Source organism: Pseudopipra pipra, chromosome W, assembly GCF_036250125.1.
Source record: "Pseudopipra pipra isolate bDixPip1 chromosome W, bDixPip1.hap1, whole genome shotgun sequence".
NCBI lineage: Eukaryota > Metazoa > Chordata > Aves > Passeriformes > Pipridae > Pseudopipra > Pseudopipra pipra.
The window spans coordinates 36,167,366-36,180,464 of NC_087580.1; the positions used below are offsets into that span (position 1 = coordinate 36,167,366).

The 13,099-nt window shown below is 52.5% G+C and overlaps 1 protein-coding gene and 1 pseudogene across 1 annotated transcript; one reads left to right on the top strand and one right to left on the bottom strand.

The window, feature by feature from the left end:
* The window catches only part of LOC135405244 (zinc finger protein 208-like), a 328,696-nt pseudogene that overhangs the window by 268,847 nt on the left and 46,750 nt on the right, over nucleotides 1–13,099 (top strand).
* On the bottom strand, nucleotides 4,129–7,025 carry LOC135404650 (olfactory receptor 14J1-like). Its single transcript, XM_064639383.1, has 2 exons — nucleotides 6,077–7,025; nucleotides 4,129–4,133 (listed from the first exon to the last, which is right to left on the bottom strand). The coding sequence occupies exons 1-2, from the start codon at nucleotides 7,023–7,025 to the stop codon at nucleotides 4,129–4,131; spliced, it is 954 nt and encodes a 317-aa protein (XP_064495453.1).

Below are 13,099 nucleotides of genomic sequence, written 5' to 3' on the forward strand. Positions count from 1 at the left end.
TCCTGCTGCAGGACTGTCCAGGGACTGCAGGCAGGGACAGCCACGGGCACTGCTGGCACAGAGCTGACCTCTGCAGCAGCACTGCCATCCTGCAGGGGCATCTCCTCAGGCCAGGGCCTGAAAGCTTCCATCTGCTTTCCACTTTGCTCTCCAGGATGTGCCCAACACAACGCCCTGCAGAGGAAAACAGCAGTGACCAGCACAAGGGCGGGAGTGCTCAGGGTGGGGGCACCCAGCAGTGCCCTGGCACAGCCAGCGCCGCTCCCAGCACTGGCCTCTCACCCCAGGCCATTGGGCTTGTTCTTCCCTCCAAGGAGGGACATCAAATGACCAGCTCAGGAGTACATGTTTGCACTGCATGCACAAGACATGCCCATGTGTCACGGCTTGGGGCTGGGGGGGTGGAAGGCTTAGACAAAGTTGATGGCAGAAGCCGTCTCGTTGAGCTACGAGGTGCAGAAAGGACCCCCTTGCTTTCTAAATTCCTTCTCAGAGAGGACTCTGGCTGTGGCTGGATCCAATCTCAGACTCAGATTTTAGTTTTAATTGAAGGAATTATAGAGGTGTGATTCAATTACTTTGTCCTGCAAGGTTTAGTAATGGCAAATCAGAAATATTTCTTTAAAATGAATTATTTATTATGTCAAATGAACAGAAAATTTACCAGACAAGTGAACAGACAAAAGACCTCAATCAGAATTATTTACTGCACAGTATAAAACCCAAAAAACTTCTAGCAGTATAGTGTAAGATAGGATATTGTAGTCTATCAAAGTCATTCTATTAAAGCAGTTGGATCAAAGCCAACAAAAAGAAACAATCCTGAAGCAGAGATTGATGTAACTCACCCCACAACGATAGGGAGTAGTTCTATCTCTTTCACTTAACCCCTGGGCAGTGACCATGAAGAGCTGACCCTGCTTCATGGCACAAGCTCCACACACTTCAAGGAAGTCTGTGGAAGAATCTGCCCCATGACAGTTGGACGGGGCTTTTATAGTTATCAAGGGTTTGACTGCCAGACATATTTGCGGGTCAGGGAGCAGCTTCTCTGTCAAATCCTGCTTCGGAAAGCAGGATCTGTGTCTGAAGTTTCATGAAGCATTTTGGGTTTAGCAGAATTCAACCTTAAAAACAGCACCTTGACTCCAGCAGTAACTCATCACAGAGAGCTTGCATTGTTTGCATTCTCTGACCATTGTTTAGGTAATATCAGAGCAGAGCATCCTGCCAGAAATGGCCCCTTGATTCCATGAGGTTGCAAAAGCTCTCAGGGTTCCTTTGGTTCCTTGAGACCCTGCAGTGTCACAATGGCTCCGTGATTCTAGGATGTTCCAGAATATCCCAGGGTTCCCTTGGCTCCAAGAGGCTCCCCTGTGTCCCACCGGCCCCTGGATTCCAGCAGGCCCTGCAGTGTCCCAATGGCCACTCGGTTCCAGGAGCCACAGCGGCTGCCGCCGGCGTCTGTGCCCGGAGCCGCCGCTCCCACGGGGCTGCCGCACTCACCGCCGGGGTTGCCGCTCGCAAATTGACACATTGTCAATAACCCATCCAGCTGACTGGGATGGGTGTAAGAGCTCGGGAACATAGGATAATCAGTCATGCCCTGAAAACGTTGGAACATTCTCTACCTGACTCGTAACCTAAATGGAACCGTTTGGATACAATTCCCAAATATTTGGGAAACTCCAGTCATTCCTGACACCAGGATGGAAATTCAGCAGATAACTAAAGCCAGTCACCTTGGGAGCCCACAACCAGCGGGGCTGAGGGAGGCCCTGGCAGCTCCCCAGCACCTCCCTCTCAGTGGGACACCTCTGGCAGCCTCTCCCAGCTCAGGAACCCTCCAGTTTCCAACACTCCAAAGACCCTCGCTGATGCCCAGGACAATTCTGATCCCCCTCCACAAATACTCCTCCAGCTGTGACCCTGGTCTGTTGGGAAACACAAAGGGATTGGTGGGAGTGTTTCCCTGACAAGGAGGAGAATTTGGGAGAGGGACCTTTCCACACCCAGCTCTTGATGTGTCCACACATCTCTGCCTGGGTGTGGGTGTGACTTGACTGTGGTGGGAATGTTGTTATTGGGAATCTATAATTCAGTCACTGTTAAAATTGTGGCAAATGCTATTGAATCACCTTATAACTGTCAAACTGGTCAATAATTAAATGCTAGTAATCTCTTTTGCCCCCTTATATTTGTGTCCAAATCCTTTGCATCCTGACCCTCTTGCATTCCAAGGCTCTGTGTAAATCATTCTCTTTCATCAAAAAATATATTTTTCATGACTTCCACTTCGAAATCTTCCTGCTTAGCTAAACTACAAAACAACTCTAATTAGTTGTTGATGTCTTGAAGACAATTAAAGAAAGAAAAATAATTTGTTTTTCAATGTTTTAATGGGTCCCACAGTGTGTTTGGAGTTGCATCAGCTGTCAGTCCAAGATGGGCCATGTCAGAACTGGTGAGGTTGGGGGGTGAGGAGCAAGGTTGATCATCCAGGGTCAGTGTGGATCTCCTGAGGAGACACTCAGCATCAAGATCACTTGGAGAACACCTCTGTCACCTCTTGTCTGAACTTAAAAATATCCATCCTTGAATTAAAAAAAAAAAGTACAAATTTTGAATACTTGTTTTGAAATTGCCTTGAAGACAATTAAAGGAAGATAAAGAGATCCTGAGGGATTTCTGCATTTTAATGAGCCCCACGGTGTGTTTGCAGCCCAGCCCATGATCCTGAGGTGCTGAGAGAAGACTGAAGCAGCTGCTGAAGAAGTCAGAAGCCAAACTCCAAGTGCCTTGAAGCATTGCTGGGCCCCACTGAGGGCAGGCACTGACAAAGCCTCCCCAGGGACTCCTTGGAGCAGCTCCTTGGAGGCCAGGAGTGCAGGCAGACAAAGGCTCTGGGCAGGCCCCTGCAATGCTGAGCAAAGCCTGCCTTGGTTTTGTGGAGCACAAAGGCCAAGGCCTGAGCCCCAGGCCCTGGCCCAGCAGATCCTGTCCCTCCCGGCTGGCTCAGGGCTGTTTGGGGGGCACTGGGATGGGAGGGGGAGGAACAACAAAGGCCCAAAACTGGGCAACCCCTGCCAGGCTCCTGAGGGAGGGGCGAGGCAGAAACCAAGGGCAGAACCTGCCAGGCAAGTTGGTTGTGGTGGCCTGAGTGGCAGAGGCAGCTGCCAGAGGCAAGGGGACAAAGGCCTGGGTGCCTTTGGGCCTTGCAGCCCTGCCAGAGCCCTTGGCCATCTCTCCTGCAGGCTGTCCTGCCCTGGCCCTGCTGCTGCTCTGGCCTTGCAGGCTGCACACACCCCTCCTGCTTTCCCACCCCCTCCCAGCAGCATTTCTAGACCCTCCCTGATGTCTCTGCACCAGCTCTGGCTGTTCCCTGGAACACAAAGCCATGGGCTGATCCTGACTCCCTCTGGGTGACCTCTTGCAGCACAAGGGTCCCTGTTGAGTGATATTTCTTTTTCCTCACCTTCATTCTGAACCTTCCATGCTACTCTTTGTGGAGATTTCATTCTATTTCCAATACAGAGAAAAGCTCCATCCTGTCAGATCTCCTCTAGACCCTCTCCTGTTCTTCCTCATTCCTCCAGAATGGGGAACCTCACAGACAGACAGACCAGTCCTGATGTGGTGACCCCAGGGCTGAGTCCAGGGGGTGAAAACTCCCTTGTCTGGGTGCCCACACACCCCCCAAGGCAGCCCCATGTGCAGTTGGCCTTAAATCAAGGGGCCATTCTGATTCTTTGTAACGTCATGGAATCAAGTGGCACTGTGACACTGCAGGGCCTCATGGAACCAAAGGAATGCAGGGACACTGTGGAATCTCATGGAACCAAGGGACCATTGTGACATGCGGGGTCTCTTTGGAACAAAAGGAACTCTGAGACATCTCAGATCCTCATGAAACCAAGGGGCCATAGTGACACTGAAGAGTCTCCTGGCACCCACTGTGCCTCCCCAGAACTCCATGGAATCAAGCAGAGCTGCTGCCTCCCCCCCGCCGCCGCACGGACCGGAGTCACCGGCTCTGCCCCGCTTGGACACCTCTGGAGTCAGCGTGTTCTTGGGCAGCACAACTGATCTCAGAGCAGAGAGTTTTCCAGAGTTTGCTTTGCCCCCTCTCTACCCTGGAGGAAAAGGGGGAAGGGAGGCACATGTTGATCCCTGTTTGTATTTACAAAAGGGAGTTGGGGCAGATGGGTAGAGAGGAGGCAATTTCTCTCTCTGCTGTTGCTTTGAACTCTTCTGTTGGTATTACTGGTTTTGCTGCTATATTTCTTGTCAGTCAACTGGTTTTTTTTTTCACTTGTACCTCCTTGTATTTTGTCTCCCTGTAGTGGTGGGGAATAAAAGGGGAGAGAGTTCATTTTATTGGAGTTCCCACCCCAATATGTGTCTTTAAACCAGGAAAGGTTGCTCAGGGGTTCCCTGAAATTTGGAATCATCCACAAAGGACTTGAAAAAACATTTTATCCCATTATATAGAGAGCTCTTCAGCATTGGTGTTCAAGGGCTGATCACTGAGGGATTTCACCAGGAAGTTGCTGCCAAAAGGACTTTGTACCATGGATTTTATTGGACACTCTTCATTCAGCCAACTTCCCATCCACCACATCTTCCACTTCTTCAGTCCAGCTCTCACCAGTCTGGCCATAAGGTCAGGGCACCATGTCAAGGGCCTTGATAAAGTCTGGGCACAAAACATCCCCTTCTATTCCCTCCCACAGGGGTTCTGCAATCCCTGCCTTGTCCTTCCCATGCTTGGGAATGGCTGCAGGAGGACTTGCCCTATCCCCTTCCCTGCTGAGCCTGAGCAGTCTGGAACTCTCCCAACCCTCCTTCCTGCCCTGTTTGCAGACTGGTGCCATGTCTGCCTTTGCCAAGGCCCCAGGAAGCTCTGGGCTGGCTCTGGCCTTTCCAAGGGTTTGGGAGAGGTCTCCCAGTGACACTGCCCAGCCTTCTCAATAGCCCTGACTCTAAAACCTTTTCTATATCACACATTTTGAGAGGAGTGCCCAGGACACAACACAGGTTGTCCTGGTTGTTCTGGAGAATTAGAAGGGATTTCTTCCTCGAGGCCAACCCCTCCAATTGGATTTGAATGCAGCTGAAAGGTTTCCTCAGCATTTCCCCCAGTGCCTCCCTGCCCTGAAGGTTTCTGGCCCTCAGGCTGGAGCTGAGGGGGTTGGGCAGGTGCCCGAGGAGGGGGTAGAACAAGGGCTGTGTCCAACTGTGCCAGGAGGGCTGTGCTGGGCAAGGATGAGGAGGCTGCAGAAAACAGTGGCACTGGGGAGGTGAGAGGAGCAGGTGGAGAGACCTTGTGCCTGCCCACGCTGGGCAGGAGCTGCCCCAGGATGGCAGCTCTGAAGCACTCATAGGATGTCCCTGTGAACAGGAGGGGAAGACTGGATCTGAAAATGAAACCTGGAAAGCAGAGAGCAGGAGTGTCATGGTGTCACTGCAGGAGAGTTCCAGCCCTGGAGCAAGGTCACAGAAGAAGTGACCCAGTACATGCAGTGGCCTCAGAAGATCCCACAACATCCTGGAGATGCTGGAAGGGAGCCCAGCTCTGCTTCACAAGTTCCCAGGGCCTGTCCCTGCCTGTGCCCCAAGGGCTTCCAGCCCCCAGGACTGTGCTCAGAGAGCACTCAGGCCTTACAGCGAGAAAGGGGCTCAGGAGGACAGTGTGGAAGTGGCAAGAGAGCAGCTCTGCAAAGACCAAGCCCTGCTGCTCCCTGGCAGTGCTGCTGGGCTGGGATTCTTGTCCCCTTCCCATTTGCAAATCCCCCCTGTCCTGCAGTGTGCTGTCCTTTAGGAACATCTGAGAAGAAGGGTCTTGGACAAAGAAGGCACTGCAGGGTCCTTTATTTTGTTTAAATACTCAGAGACCACAATTCATTATTTTTACATCTTTGGGTCAAATTCAGTGGGTAGACACTAAATTAGAAGGCAGATGCATAATAATATTTCATTGCACAGAAATTATTGCAAGAACAACCCAATGACCTCCACGAAAAACCTGAGCAGGAAGGCTGGGCTATTACGGAGTCCCATTCCGAATGCCACACACCAGAAAACAGGCACTTTTTTGCTCCTGAAAAGCATCCAGTCATCATTTTTCTCAGGGCATCCTTGAGCTCCTGGTTCCTGAGGCTGTAGATGAGGGGGTTCAGTGCTGGAGGCACCACCGAGTACAGAACTGATAGTGCCAGATCCAGGGATGGGGAGGAGATGAAGGGGGGCTTCAGGTAGGCAAATGCTGCAGTGCTGATAAACAGGGAGACTACAGCCAGGTGAGGGAGGCACGTGGAAAAGGCTTTGTGCCGTCCCTGCTGAGAGGGGATCTTCAGCACAGCCCTGAAGATCTGCACATAGGAGAAAACAATGAAAATGAAACAACCAAATGCTAAACAGATGGAAATCAAGAGAAGCCCGAGTTCCCTGATGTAGGAATGTGAGCAGGAGAGCTTGAGGATGGCAGGGAGTTCACAGAAGAACTGGCCCAGGGCATTGCCCTGGCACAGGGGCAGGGAAAATGTATTGGCTGTGAGCAGCAGAGAATTGAGAAACCCAGTGGCCCAGGCAGCTGCTGCCATGTGGGCACAAGCTCTGCTGCCCAGGAGGGTCCCGTAGTGCAGGGGTTTGCAGATGGCAACGTAGCGGTCGTAGCACATGATGATGAGAAGATAATACTCTGCTGAGATGAAAAACAGAAAGAAAAAGAGCTGTGCAGCACATCCTGTGTAGGAGATGGTTGTGGTGTTATGGAGGGAGTTGTCCATGGCTTTGGGGACAGTGGTGCAGATGCAGCCCAGGTCTGTGAGGGAGAGGTTGAGCAGGAAGAAGCCCATGGGGGTGTGCAGGTGGTGGTCGCAGGCTACGGCGCTGAGGATGAGGCCGTTGGCCAGGAGGGCAGCCAGGGAGATGGCCAGGAAGAGCCAGAAGTGCAGGAGCTGCAGCTCCCGCCTGTCTGCCAATGCCAGGAGGAGGAACTGGGGCATGGAGCTGCTGTTGGACATTTGCTGCCTCAGGGTATGATTATCTGTTGAGGAGAAAAAAGGTAGAACTAAATTAGGCCAGACTCAATTAGCAAAACATCTTGCATGTCTCATAGCAATTCAGCATTCAGGGCCTCTTTTCAGGAAGATATCTCTGCATCCCTCTCCCTGAGCTCTGGGTTTTGCTGGCTGAAGGGGGCACTGAGAGCAGGGACCCTGGAATGGGCTCCGAGGAATCCTTCTTGCTGTGCAGTGAGAGGCAACTTGGAGCACAGGGTGACCTCCAATTAAATGCACTTGTGATGTATCAAAGTGTTTCCAGAACTGCTGGTCACAGTTTGCCCAAGGGCAGAACACAGAGAGGGGATTTGGGGGACTTGTTTTGTTCGAATTCCTCTTGCCAGGAGGAGTTTGGATGGTTGAAATCTGTGACATTTCTGATGTGCTCCAAGGGAAATCTTGTGAGTCCTGAGAGGCAAAGGAGTGGTCTCTTGGTGCAGAGACAAGAGCTGGCCTTCTTTCCTGTTCACAGCTGCCCCTGTCTGGCAGCTTAGAGCTAAAGGGGGATCACCCTTAGGAAGTCCCTTAAAAAAAGTAACAAGGCACTTCTAGGAGCAGAGGAATCCTGGTTCAAAGATCAGATTGACAGAATCCTTGCCTTTCCTCAGGATGCCTGATTAGGATCTCATCTCTATCCTCCCAGACTGCCACACAGAGGGATCACTGCAGCTCCCAAGTACAGCTGCCCAGAGCATTTCCATGGATTCAGCACTGAGGAGTTTTCTCCATGGGGATCCTGTGCAGCACAGAGATGCTATGGCAGAGCTGTGCCCTTCTGGAGGGCACCTGCAGCCCTGCAGGACACCCAGGCAAACAGCTGAATACCCTGAAGGTGCCTGGAGGGCACTTTGGCACTTGGCTCCCACAGACACATCCCCACAGCAGCACCCAAAGGGTTTGTGTCTGGACAGGAATCTGCCCCCCCCAAACCCCACACTGACTCAGAAAATCCACTGGTGAGAACAAGGAAAGCCCAGGCAGCAGGGGATGGCAGTGAAATGCCACAATGCTGCTGCCAAGGGAGGAGGGACACAGAGAGACAGCTGGAAATCAGGGCCTGGCCCTTGCCTGGGCTCTGGCTGCTGCAGGGTAATGCACAGCCCAGCCCCCGTGGGCCTGAGGGCACAGGCTCTGCTTAGGCTGGGAAAGGAGCCCAGGCAGGAGCTGCTCAGGGAAGGGGTCTGTGCCACAGGGACAGCAGGGAGGGGCCCACATCCCCCTGCCCAGCCCTTGTGGCAGCAGCTGCCTCTCCCTGCCTGCCTGCCTCTGGGTGAGGAGCTGTTCCTGCCAGCAGCCCCTGCCTGTGCCCAGCTCAGCTCCCTGCCAGTGCTGCCAGAGCCATCCCCAGCCCAGTGCCCAGGGGCAGCTCTGCCTGGGCAGGGGCTGCAGAGCAGATCCCAGACAGCCTGTGGTGGCTGGGAAGGGGGAGGTGTTCTGGGGGGATGTGCTTCCTGAGAAGGGGCCCTGGAAATGGAGGAGGTGGAGCTGAAGCTGTGAGGAGCCCTGAGCCTGCAGCTGAAGGGCCCTGCCCAGCCCTGCCCAGCCCTGCCCTGCCCTGAGGGGTCACTCCTTCCACCCACCCCTTCTCCCTGCAGGGCCATGGCAGCTCCTTGGCCGGGCTGAGAGCTGACCCTGGCAGGCAGCAGAGTCCCTGCCCCAGCACACAGAGCTCCGGGGGCAGGACCCTGCTCTGCACCACAGCCCTGGGCACCCCTGGCTGCACCCCCACCTTCCCACCCCACAGCCAGCCCTGCCACAGGGAACCTTCTGGCCCTGGGCCTCTGATGGGGCAGCAGCAAGTCCTGCTCTGCAGCAGCTTCTCCTGCTGCACCCCAGCAAATCCAGCAGAGCCATCCTGACAGCTCCTGCCACTGCTGCCATTTGGCAGCTGGCAGAGGCACTTGCAGGAACTCACCTGCACTGCTCTGCAGCCACAGCCTGACCATGGCAAAGGGCTGGCAAGGTTCCTGCCCTGAGCAGCTCTGCCCTGTCCTCCCACCCTAGGATCCCTTGAACCTCCTGCTCCCTTCTCCTCTCTGCCCTTGCTGCCTGCAGCTCCTGCCCTGCTCTGCCATATGGCCACTTCCCCTGCACTGCAGCAACTGGGAGAGTCCTGCTGAAAGATCCTAGAAGCTGTGGGATGTGGCAGCTTTAGGAGATCCCTCCAGGAAGGGAAGTTAAACTTTCCTACAGCCAGAGAATTCTTCCTTCAAATCCTGGGAAGGTTTCTCCCGTAGTAAGAGCTCAGTCACCTCCCAGCCCAGGCTGCCTCTCATCTCTCTGCCTTCATTCCTGTGCCCTGGGTGCTGCAGGCAGTGCCCTCAGCCCTGCTGGGCTGTGCAGAGGAGCTGCTCACCAGCAGAGCTGTCTCTTTGAAGCTCTTCTTGGTTGCCAGGAGCTCCCTGTGTGCCAGGAGCCCAGCCCAGCTCAGCAGCACAGCAACAGCCCCAGGCATTTCATGACCCTCAGGGGGATTGTTGTTGTTTACATGAGACTCAGTCCCTGAGAGGAAGTTCAAACAACTTCTCAAGAAGTCAAAATGAGTTTGAAATACTGAAGTTTCTTGTACTGTTAATGGGTCCCACTGAAAGACATGACTGTGAAAGCATCCCCAGATTCCAGTTGGAGCAGAAAACTGCAGACAGTGATGACAAGGATGGACAAGCAAGGGAAAGGTGGCTCTGATGCTGAATAAACCTTGACATGGTTCTTTAATCCGAAGGGTCAAGCCCTGACCCCCAGCGCCTGGGAAGGCAGATCCTGTCCCTGCCTCATTCCACAGGGCTCTTCCTGGGGTACTGGGATGTGGGATGTGCAATGGCAAGGGCAGGACCATGGGGTGGCACCTGCCAGGCTGCTGAGCAGGGACAAGGAGGCCATGAGGCCCCAGGGCTGCAAGGGGCCCTCCCCTCCTCCTGGCATCAGGGACACAGACAGCCATGGCCAAAGGCCTGCAGAAGGTGGCTGTGTCCGGGCCTTTCAGCTTCTCCCCATCCCTGTCTCCTCTCCAGCCCAGGCTGTCCTACGGTGTCCATGCCCTGCCCCTTTCCCTGCAGGCTGTCGTCATCCCCCCGGCTGCCCCACCAGGCTGGATCAATAAGGCCATGAGTCAGGGCCTGCCCTTGGGTCCCAACAACCCCCTGGAACGTTCCAGGCTGGGGGCAGAGGGGCTGGAGAGCTGTTCAGCAGGAAGGGACTTGGGGGTGCTGCTTGACAGGGGCTGGATATGAGGCAGAGTGTGCCCAGGGGGGCAAGAAGGCCAAGGGCATCGTGGCCTTTGTGGAGAAGAGTGTGGCCAGCAGGAGCAGAGAACTGATTGCCCCTCTGTGCTGGGCACTGGGGAGGCCCCACCTGGAGTGCTGTGTCCAGTTCTGGCCCCTCAGTGCCAAAAGGCCCTTGAGGGGCTGGAGCGTGTCCAGAGAAGGGACCGGAGCTGGGGAAGGCTCTGGAAAACATGTCTGCTGAGGGACGGCTGAGGGAACTGGGCTGGTTGAGTCTGGAGAAGGGGAGGCTCAGGGGGGACCTCATTGCTCTCTGCAATGACCTGAAAGGAGGTTTTAGTGGGTGTGGGAGTTGGTCTCTTCTTTAAAGCCTTTAGTGACAGGAAGAGAGGAAATGGACTTAAATTGCTTTGGGCAAGGTTCATATTAGATATTCAAAAGCCCTTTTTCCACTGAGAGAGTGCTCAGGCATTGGAACAAGTAGCCCAGGGAGGTGGTGGAGTGTCTGGAAGCATTCAGGTGGCATCTGGATGTAGAGCTTTGGGATGGGGTTTAGGGGTGATTCTGGTGGTGCTGGGTTGACAGTTGGACTAGAAGATCTGGAAGGTCTCTTCCAACGTTGATGATTCTGTGATTCTCTGACCTGTCATCCCTGTTTGCAGGTTTGTGCTCTAACAAGACCCTGGGGATGTTTTCTCTGTTGGGTCCACAGAGATTGTGTTGTGTGAGCTTTTTTCCTCCGCGATCAAAACAAGGAGTAATTAATGCTAAATCCAGCAGATGGCTTTCAAGTAATAACTTGGTCCAGTTTGTCCAACTGTGTCCAAACAGGTGAGGAAAATCTGGAACTTTAGAAGGGTTAGTTTTTTTAACCTCATTAGCAGGATATCCAGGGGTGCACCAAGTGCCTTCCAGTGAGGAGCACAAGAGACCAGGAGACAGTGACAATATTGTTCTAATGTTAATGTCACTGGAGCAGAGAGTGAGATCACATCTGAGTTATGTTTCTTTAATCAGTGATTGGGAATAAAGAGAAAATCACATTGTTGATGACACTTTAGGATTTATTTCACACTTTTAACAATAAGGTATTTTCCAGCTGGACTTCGAATAAGGTTCCATGGTATATTGCAAATTTCTATCTCAAGTTAACAGTCTACTTCTTCCCAAAGAAATTCTCAGCAGCTAACACCCTTTCATCATCTGGCTCTTTCACTGATGGCTTGAGCTTGTTGCTCCTTTTGGTAAATACCCATTTGACACAATGCACTGGGCAGCTTCTGCCAAGTGCCACTGAATCTCACTTCTTCCCTTGCCTTGAGGTAGTTGTGCTTTAAGAATGTGGCTGTTCAGATGCCCTGAAATGTCTCTAGTATTTCAATGGGAAGAAGCTTCAAGATGTGCTGTTTGGCACACATGAAAAATGACCTGCGCAGAGAGCCATGGAAATGTAGGTGCTGCTCAGTAATGCCCCTTGACTGGCACAGGCACTGCTGACAATTTTTTCCTTCCCCTCTCTGATTCCATTCCCACTGTTTTGTACAGACTCCTTGGGGTCAGATTTTGCACTGTACAGTTTGATAAGTTAGTGCAGATGTGTGTTCGCAGGCATGTTCCTATTCTGTATTCCCTGATCAAATTCTGTAAACTGATATGTGGCTTGAACTTCCCCCCCCCCTCCACAGTTCTAGTTTTTATCTATTTCTCCAGAACAGCTTGAGAAAATGAAGGTACACTTAGCCCCAGTTTACTTGCTGCTGTAATCTCTTCACCTTTTTTCTTTTCCCCTCCCCCAAACTGATGGGTGACTGAAACCCAAGGTCAGGAATGTGGTTGGAATTCCAGGCCCCAGTCTGGGGGAGGTGACACTCTCAGTCCCTGGGGAAGAAGCCACTGCTTTGTTTATCAACAGGCAAAGGACAGCCCAGGATTTCTGGTTCTCCAAGCAGCAGCACTGGCAGGGAAGAGAGCTGCTGGCTTGGATGGCAGATGGTTGATAGATAAGTAGTGATGGCTCACAGGGGGAGAGGAAAAACGTGTTATTTGGGGGTGTAAAGCGGGGGGGATGACAAGCTAACAAGGTAGTGGAAGCCACGGGAACAGGAAAAGGAGGGCTTAGAGGAGACAGATCAGGACAGAAGGAAAGACCCTCATGTTTCAGCCCCTGAATATCAAAACTTAGGAGATAATGAGGGAAAGTAGAAATGAAGCTCACCTGTCCTTTGGTGAGTTTCCAAATGGATCAGCTGTCATATTTTAAGGAGGGTGTATTCCAGGGAACTGAACACAGAAAAGTGACCCCATCAAATGACACATGCATAGGGATTCCTTATGGGTGATTTTTATATGAGAGAACACATACACATGCAAAGATTTGAAAACATTTGGAATAAAAAATATTGAAAAAGAGCCAAATCTATAAATAGACACTTGGAGAGACACTGAGTACAAACAATATATTTGCATTTTCATGTTTTGCTCATGTGCACATGTAAATCAGTTTGTAGGACCAACACATCTGTTCTAGAACAAGCAGCAGTCACAAGTATTGAGGCCATGTTGCTGAGAACACAGCTGCAATGGGCAGGGCACGTCTCCAGGATGAAGGACCAACCACCGCCTCCCTAAGATCCTGCTCTATGGTGAACTTGCCACCGGCTGCCGCAAGAGAGGAGCCCCAAAGAGAAGATACAAGGACTCCCTGAAACAACATCTCAGCCTTGGCCACATTGATCACCATCACTGGTCTACTCTGGCCTCCAATCGTGAGGCCTGGAGACACACCATCTATAACGCTGCTGATGCTTTCGAGAA

Excerpts from the sequence above, each read along its gene's own strand:
- LOC135404650 (XM_064639383.1), bottom strand. The coding sequence starts at position 7,025 with ATGTCCAACAGCAGCTCCATGCCCCAGTTCCTCCTCCTGGCATTGGCA.